We start from the raw sequence: 9,646 nt of genomic DNA on the forward strand, positions 1-9,646 counted from the left end.
TTAACCTGTGGCACTCAGTGTTGACCAACTCTTCAGTTACATTTGGTCATGTGACCGTCTTTGATCAATTAAAGGAATTGAAACTATGTCATATATTAACAGAAACATTAAGACATCAACAGTAGGCTCTTTGCTCTGTTTTATGGGGATAGTGAGGTTGAAATGGGAGCTATCTTTTCAGTGTAATAATTGGTTAAAAATGCACACCAGATCTACAGTAGTTAAACTGCAGCAACTTACATGAGTAGGAAATAATTTTTAAAATAATGGGCATTTGAGGCACTTGTTTTTTACCCAAAAGCTAATATACACAAGATTATTTGTATTTCTCTCCTCCCCAGTATTTTATTTGCCTCAATAAGTGAAATGACATGCATCCAAAGAAATATTTCAAATATCCAAATATGGCAGTAAAAAGTTTGAACTTAAAACTTTTTTCATTTACATTACTTGAAAATGTTTATAACCATACAGTGAAACTAAACTTCAGAACAATGTATGTCATTATTTTAGGCATCACGAGTTTATTCTAAAAGGGAAGCACGAATATTATTCACATGATGAATAGTTCAGAACGTCAAGTAAATAGGCAGCTTTATGCTGCACCATTTCAAGAGTGATTCAGTCCACTTACTTCCCAAGAATGTCACCATCTCTAAACTTTAAATAATCCTTGTTGTCTAGAACTATTTTGGTGCCTCTATATTCTGGGAGAAGAACTTTGCCACCGACTTTGACACGGACCAGTTGAATATCTCCACCCTTTGCTTTCATGCCTGATCTCACAACCCCTACTGTTACTTGCAATATTTTCTCTCGAAACTTTTCTAGAAGCTTAACGCTGCCTTTGGTTACAGTTTCAGCAGCACTCCTTTCAATTAGGACTCTGTCAAAGAGCCAAAGCAACTTTCTGAAAGCTCGTCCAGCCATGACTTGCGCTGCTCCAGCTTGGACTCTGCACTCAGGCTTCCCCTTAAACTTAAAACTTTTAATCATTTCCCAGTATATGTCAAATAGTCCTTATGTTGGCCAGAAGACCACATGTGGCTTGCCTCCTTACCTCCTACTCTCTCTCACCCTTGGCCATTCTGGCTCTTTTGACTCTTTGGGTGTTTGTATTTCTAAAATTTGTCTTTTGTGTACACTGCCTGGTTTCTTGAGAGTCACATCTCTAGTTTTTTTTTCAAAAGAGATTTTAAACAATTAATATAATTTTAGTCTCAACTGGAAAATTTCTATAATACTAGACTTTTATTTTTGTCAATAGGAATTTTGCCAACCAAAATTGTCATTATTGATTAATGTTTGCTTTGATGACTACAGTGTATAGAAATTCTGTCAGCGTGTTTAACTACTGTAGCTTTAACATCTAGGATCATGTAGGACATGTCAGGTAACTCATGTACATTCATCCCTGTAATATTGAAATATGACTACAGTGCCCTCTAAGAGCCCCTTGACTGGTTCTTGGTAAAGTTACCTTCATCACTTCTTAAGGATCCTCATCCTATTTCTCCAAAATTGTACTAATTTTTTACAAAGACCTTCTTTATTTTTATGCACTTGCAACTGAGAATTTTAATTAACAAACTGAGAAGAACAGTAAAATAAATAGAGACCAGGTATTTGATAGATTCTTTATGAATCTACCATTATAAATTTTGTAATAAAGAGATAGATAGATAGATAGATAGATAGATAGATAGATGCTAGAGATAGAAATAGATTGATAGATATATACTTAGATGATAATTGATAGATGATGCTAGGTAGAAAGAATGAAAGATACAAAAAAGAAACAAAGAAACAAAGAAAGAAGAAAGAGAGAGAAAGAGAGAAAGAAAGAAAGAAAGAAAGAGAGAGAGAGATAGAAAAATGAGAGAAAGAAAGAAAGAAAGAAAGAAAGAAAGAAAGAAAGAAAGAAAGAAAGAAAGAAAGAAGAGAAAAAAGATGATATAGATGATGGAAAAACAGTCAGACAGGCAGATAGATGGATGATGTTTTGATAAGATTTCAACTTTGAGGGAGCACATAAAATTTAAATAGGCAAAAAGTGTACGGAGAGAAGCTGAGAGAAAGAGTGAAGCTTTTCCTAATGTTTGTGTTACTGATCTACCATAAAGCTTCAGTCAAGGCAGTCATTCAGCACATTTTGGTTGAATTGAACTAAAATCTGAACCCAGAGGAAAATGGGAGATGATTATACTTCTCTGGGCTTTCACAGAAATGTTTCATTCTTATAGATATGGATTCTAGCAACTGCTATTGGGACTTGACAAATGTTCATATTAATACTTCTATAAAAGATATAATAACTCATGATAGAGTTGATAGTTGCATTTTCCAACATTACTGCATTGCTGTGAAATAGAAATTCTTAATAAAATACTGTGCTCTTTCTTACTTTCTAGATATATAGATATAGATTAGATCAATAAATAGGTAAGTATGAAGTAAAATTTTATAATGGTAACATTATACTTTAGATTACATTGCTGTCTGTAGAAAACTTAATACATTTTAATACATTAGAATTTGATGCTACTGTTTGTGAGTTGTATTTGAAATACTCTGTAAAGGTGTCATGCATATTAAAAGATACAAATGTTGGCTAATGAGATAACAGATGTTTTAATTTTGCCTTTAATGGTATTTATCTTTTTCAGTAAATATTGAACAGTGAAGAAATTTCACAAGAAAATATAGTTTTCTGGTTGTGTTCAGGTAAAAATTTCAAGGTCTGGTAGTACTGCTCTTGCATTCCTACATTTTAATATTTTTCCATTTTAAAGCACTCCTTTTAATAATTTGCTTTCCTCTACTCTGCACTAGAGTTTGAGAATCCTAACATAAATATACAATATATAATTTTATTTTGAATAATAAAATAACTTTTGATAACTTTTAAGATGTCAATTCAATTAAACTATATTGTTTAGCACATACAAAGTAACAAGAAATATGATCATATGAAAGATAAATGGATCTTAAGCCTAAAATTCTAATCCAGTTGAGGAGAATGGCAGTATTTATAATCTTCTGAATTTAGACTGATCTGGTTACAAAGATTACTTTAATAACATAAATGAGTTAATATTAAAATTTTTGATGAGGTTTACTTCTAACCTGGTCTAGAGTTCTAGAAGAGAACACTAGAACTCATACTTCTGACCACGTGTAGTGGCAGGTCATGACCCTGAAAGGAGCATGTCAAATTAATATATGAAAATGGAAGCACAGAAGCCAAGAATTTTAAAGAAAAACAGGGATAATACCAGCTTGTAGAAAAAAGTTAAGCATATAATATGTGATCCTATAGAAGTTAAATAAGAAAGTGAACCCAAAGAAAATCATATAGTCATCCGCATAGAGAGGGGGAAGTAGACAAGATTGCAGGGCAAAAACTGGGAACTTGCGGGTGAGGTGGCATGGGGCAAAGGGGAAATGGGATGAGAAACATGAGAAGGGGAGGATGGGAGGAGCTCGGGGGATTGGGATGGTTGGGATATAGGAAGGATGGATACGGGAGCAGCGAAGTATATATCCTATCTAAGGGAGCCATCTTAGGGTTGGCAAGAGACTTGACTCTTGAGGGGTTCGCAGGTGTCCAGGAATATGTCCCCAGCTGGTACCTTGGGCAACTAAGGAGAGGGAACCTGAAATGACCCTATCCTATACTGATGAATATCTTGCATATCACCTTAGAACCTTCATCTGGCGATGGATCGAGGTAGAGACAGAGTCTCAATTTGGAGCAACGGTCTGAGCTCTTAAGGTCCAAATGAGGAGCAGAAGGAGGGAGAACATGAGCAAAAAATCAGGACCACGAGGGATGCACCCACCCACTGTGACAGTGGAACGGATTTATTGGGAGCCCACCAAGGCCAGCTGGTCTGGGACTGAATAAGCATGGGTTGATTCCGGACTCTCCGAGCATGGCGGTCAATGAAGGCTGATGAGAAGCCAAGGACAATGGCACTAGGTTTCGATCCTAATACATGAACTGGCTTTGTGGGAGCTTAGCCTGTTTGGACGCTCACCTTTCTGGACGTAGATAGAAGGACCTTGGTCTTCCCGCAGGGCAGGGAATTTGGACTGCTCTTCAGTATCGAGAGGGAGGGGGAATGGAGTGGGGGGAGGAGAAGAAGAGTGGGGATAGGGGGAGGGAAGTGGGGGGAGGGGGCAATATTTGGGAGGAGGGGAGGGAAATGGGAAACGGGGAGCAGGTGGAAATTTTAATAAAAAAAATAAATAAAAAAAACTTAAAAAAAAAAAGAAAAAAGAAAAAAGTTAATAAAAATTAACATGAAATATAGAGCTGAAGAAGCTTTATAACAAGATTTTTGAAGCATCTTGAAGGAAATAGTATCTGGGTTTTTTTTGTTGTTGTTGTTGTTGTTGTTTTTTCTTTTTTTTTTTTTTTCTTTTTTTTTTTTTTTTTTTTCGAGACAGGGTTTCTCTGTGGTTTTTGGAGCCTGTCCTGGAACTAGCTCTTGTAGACCAGGCTGGTCTCGAACTCACAGAGATCCGCCTGCCTCTGACTCCCGAGTGCTGGGATTAAAGGCGTGCGCCACCAGTAGTATCTATTTTTATTGGACCTTATTATCTGTGTTCCTATGAAGCAAAAAGGTCTCAAAATATAGCCGAATACAAACACTGTCTTTAAAAATTCACTTCCAGCTGCTATTACAGAAGACAGACTTGGGTATATTTATAGATCATCCTGGATTTTCTACATCAGTTGAAGGATGTTGGCAGCAAAATGGAATCAATACCCAGAGTCAGTCAGAGGTTGTATCTAATGCTCTAAAGGACACAAAAGGAACAGATAATAAGAGCTTGGACTTAATATTTAATAGTGAAATCTGCCAAGTTGATCTCAAACATACACCTACTTGGTTTTGTGCTATCAGAGACTAATTGGGGATTTTCAAAGAACTCACCTTAAACCTTTAAATACTTGGTTCAAAGAGATTTCTAACATATTTTCCAACTCTGATTCTAGGTGCAGATCACTGTCTCTGGAGGATATTGGTGAGGTGACCGAGCTCAGTGTTCACAGTGAGACCTGGCTGTCTGTTTTCTCACCTCCCAGCACCTTGACCTTAGCAACTTGTACAATCTATCTGTGCTACCCACCTTGCTATAAACCGGTAGGAAGATCAGTGTCTGTTTCATGAGACTTGTGTGAAGGTCCATCAGAACTTAATGCTATGCCTGCCACATTTCAAATACTTTTCTATTCCGTGCTGTGCAGTTCTTATTTCATTGCTCTCTTCTGCTCATTCAGGGCTTTTCCACACCCTTATATCTCATCTTCTCTCTCGTTCATTCAGGCAACATTAGTGTCTGCAAAGAACATGCTACCATTCTTTATTCTGGACTTCACACTAAAGACCGCTGTTTACTGTGTATTTCCCTAGAAATCTCATCCTAGAACAAATTAAAGGCATTTGATATAATTGCAAAATGGTCCATCTTTCCTGTGGTCAAGTCAGTAGTTTCACAGGGATTTGACTGAAGCATCTCAATACTATCCATCAATCACCCAGTCCTTTCTCATCTGTTTCCCGTTTTCTTCACCATCATTAGTACTGTTGGCCAGCTGAACATCTATGCCCCGATGCTGAATTCTCATCGTCTCTTCCCTTTGCTGAAGCTACTGAGTCAGCAAGTTTGAAGGTTATATCATTTTTACACTTTCCAGATATGCCTTCACTTTTTAGGCTTGGTTTCGATGTCTGACTGTTATCTTCCACCTCAACAAATTTCTACCCAGGATTTCATGTTTCTGCTCCTCCCCTGCACATCCTTAGCTCACGCAATCACCTGGCGAGCTGTGGTAACATGTTTCTATGCCACGTTTCCTTATGTTGAAATGTGTTTTGAATTTTTACCTCAAAAGAGTAGTCATAAAAATTCCTAGGTAGCAGGTATGAAAAAAAATTAATCCTGTTTTACTGCTTATGGTATCACCTGCCGTGAGGTTTCCCAGCTGTAGGAATCACATTCCCAGGTGAGCACTATTTCCCTTTTTCTTTTCCTATTTTTCAACCAAAACTGAATATCTGCAACTTCCCAGTACATGGATGTATCTCTCTAAATGACAAAAGAAAGTTGTTCAAATAATCAGCAAAAGGTGACTTAGTTCAGAAGAAGGGGAGTTAATAAGCAAGTAGATATTATTAACTTTTCTGTAGACAGCCAGCCTCCCTCTTTGCTTATCCCTGCCATTTCCCAATGGGACAATCAGTGAGGTAGCTGTGGTGGCAGAGATGGAGGTTATGTATTGATTCATCAACATGGATTTCCACTTTCTAAGGCTGACTTGGCTGAAAGTGCTGCTGTGTATCAAATACGATAGCAGCAGAGACCAACACTGAACCCCTCAGGTGGCATCATTCACTACAGTGATCAGTTAGTGACCCGGCGGCAAGTTGACTAAACTTAACCACTTCGGTTTGTGGAAAAGGCAGCATTTGTCTTTTATAGGAATAGATGTTCTGGTTTTCATGCACTTACCTTTTCTGCACATAAGCTTGCTGCTACAATTACCATCTATAGACTTACACTATGGCTTATATAGATAACATCCTTGTTTTCCAAAGACCATTGCTTCTGACCAGAGAACTCATTTCACAGCTAAGGAAGTATGGGAATGGGCTCGTGCTTATGGGATTCACTGGTCTTATTATGTTCCACATCATCTTGAAGCAGTTGGCTTGGTAGAAATGTACACTAGAAAGGCACAGCTAAAATACCAATTGGGTGATGACAACCGAGAGGACCTAGCAAGGTTCACCTGAAGTATGCTCTGAACTATTGCTGTTCAGGGTTTACGGGTCCAGGAATCGAGTGGTACAGATAGGAATAACTACACTCATTATTACTCCTAGTGACCCCTAAGAATTTTTTCTCGCCTTTTCCCATGACCTTGCATGCCACTAGCCTGAAAGTTTTGATTCCAAAAGTCTGTCAGCAGGAACAATAAACATTCCATTGAACTAGAAGGTACGAGTTTCTCCTAGTCTTGGATTCAGATGCCCTTAAGTCAACATGTTAAGAAAGGAAATACGGTGTTTAAAGAGGAGTGATTTTTTTTTCTCAGACTATCAGAGGGAAATTGGATTCCCTCTCCACAGCAAAGGTAAGGAAAATTCTATCTAGATTGCAGGAGATCCTTTAGGGAGACTCTTGGTGTAACTAGGCACTGTGATTAAGTTCACTGGGAAATTAAAACAGGCTGACCCAGGCAGGAAGATAGAAAAGCTCAGACTCTTTCAGGGATGAAAGTATGAATGGATCATCCTGGCAACTAAAGAAGCAAGAACTGCTAAGGTCCATGTGAGAGTGGAGGAAATGTAGAATGGCTAGTAGTGAAAGATAGCTATAATATGCCAGCTACAGCCATGCCACCTGTTACAAAAATTGGGTTGGTAACTGACAGGAATGCTTTTGTTAAAAACATGTCTGTGTACACATTATGTAGATATTTGTGTTTTAATTCTTCTAGTTCCCCATCTTGTAACACTGATTGGGGTATCATTAGTTGCTCTGTGTTGTAAGTCTGATATATATATATATATATATGTGTGTGTGTGTGTGTGTGTGTGTGTGTGTGTGTGTGTGTGTGTTAAAGAACATTAAAAGGCTAAGTGTTCAAGTGTTCAAGTGTTCAAGGTACTCTGCTACACAAGTTCTCTAAAGCCTAGACTATTAGAACAGAAGCTCCCTATGCTCGTTATTGGAACTGAAAGATTTGGGTTGTTCTCTGCTGTGTTTGTTTTGGCTTCGGTGTAATTGATTATTTGCTTTGGCTTTGTTAGTCTCTTTGGAATAAGATTTGTACTTTGTTCTATAAGTGTAGGGAATATGTAACTTGGCTTTGATATTTACAGGATCTTACAGTTAAGAAATTTAAGGTATTAAAGGAGTTGAGATTTTTAAGAATTTGGGGGACATTTTAAAGTAGACTGTATTTTATATTACAAAATAGACACAAGACTTGGGAAACAAAGATTGGAAGTTTATAGTTCTTTATAAAAATTGATTTGTTTTTATTTTGTGTTCATGAATGTTTGCTTGCATGTGTATATGTGCACCATGTGTGTGTCTGGTGCTCACATAAGCCAAAAGATTGTGCTGCATCTCCTGCAACTGGATTACAGAAAGTTGTGAGCCGCATTATTTGTTTTGGGAATTGAACCAAAGCCTCTGAAAGAACAGCTGAGCCATCTTTACAGCCTGGGACCTTGTAATTTCTTAAGAGATGTATTTGCGTGTCAGCTTGTTAGAGGGTGAATTGTGACGGTTGATTCTAAATGTCACCTTGCCACATTTTAAAATAATCTCAGCCTCAAATGAGCAATTGTCTTGATTGCCTTATTGATGTGGGAAAACCCACACTAAGTATGAGAAGCATTTTCTCCTAACAACCCAGACAAACAAGGATATAGAAGAAGGAAAATTATTCAACTTTTGCTAGCATTACCTTTCAAACATTTTCAGACTCCTACTGTGGAGTGAGGCCAGTGGCATTTTAGGAAATTTTCACAGCAGGGGACTTGTCACAACTAGGTCTTCTGAGGCACACAGCCTCATGAACTGAGCAACTACTGGCATCTCAGTCTCTTTGGTACAAGGAACTGCTATTATTATTTCAACTATATTGTGTAAACTAGTCTAATAAATTCATATGGATGTGTATGTGCATAAAGTGAATATGTGCATGTGTATGCACATATGTGTATATCCTATTGCTTCTGTTTCTCGAGAGAGTCCCGACTTACTTGTGCTTTAGCATTCAGTAGGTGCTAAGTAAATATGCAAAAAATAGTAGATATATGTTTGAGAAATCTCAGAATTGGGTTTTTCTTGCAACGATATTTAAACTTTTATCCATAACCAAAAATATTTAAGTGACACAACCATTTCTACTAAATACAGCATATCATAAAGATATAGGAATAAATAAAGCACAGATAGAAACACTAAGCTATTAGAATACTTAGATATATTTCATAGTATACGATAGATCTTTGGCTATGAATCTATTCATTTTATGATATCTGCTTAGTTTCCTGGCACCATCATCCACTCATTTCTTATAAGCATATTATAGAAAACATTTATCGAATATCCTAGTGAGTGCAGTAAAAATGTTGTCTTAGATGAAAAACTTGGGTATAGAAGCTGTCTTAGATTCATATTTCCAGCATCTACAAAATGCCAGTCTTAAGTTTCCTTCCAAGCATGCGCATAAACACACACACACACACACACACACACACACACACATGTATGTATACAGACACACACACTCACTATTTTCATATCATCCAGGCACCAGCATTCTGAGTGACTTTGAATGCCCTGCTTTGGCCTGGTACGTCATTCTTCTTGCAGTTTTCAAAGTTGTGGCTATCCACAGTCTCATGCTTATGATTTGGATCTAGTTATTTGCACTCATAAAGATGTATCTCTTTATAAAGCATTTCAACATCATTTTGGCAGGAAAAATCTAAGCAAAACTCTTAAATCAAAGTCTCAAAAGTAGCTGTTAGGGAGTACTAAAATTTAAGAACTTAATTTATTCATGGAAAAAAATGTACCTGTAGAGCCATTCTTTAACTAAAAATCAATCAAG

At 37.2% G+C, this 9,646-nt stretch overlaps 1 protein-coding gene across 1 annotated transcript; it reads right to left on the reverse strand.

Moving 5' to 3' along the window:
- Positions 1–630: 630 nt before the first annotated feature.
- On the reverse strand, positions 631–930 carry LOC130864930 (10 kDa heat shock protein, mitochondrial-like). Its single transcript, XM_057755791.1, has one exon. The coding sequence runs from the start codon at positions 928–930 to the stop codon at positions 631–633; it is 300 nt and encodes a 99-aa protein (XP_057611774.1).
- Positions 931–9,646: the final 8,716 nt, after the last annotated feature.

The sequence above is a fragment of the Chionomys nivalis genome, chromosome 22 (genome assembly GCF_950005125.1).
Source record: "Chionomys nivalis chromosome 22, mChiNiv1.1, whole genome shotgun sequence".
Classification (NCBI taxonomy): domain Eukaryota; kingdom Metazoa; phylum Chordata; class Mammalia; order Rodentia; family Cricetidae; genus Chionomys; species Chionomys nivalis.

Excerpts from the sequence above, each read along its gene's own strand:
- LOC130864930 (XM_057755791.1), bottom strand. The coding sequence starts at position 930 with ATGGCTGGACGAGCTTTCAGAAAGTTGCTTTGGCTCTTTGACAGAGTC.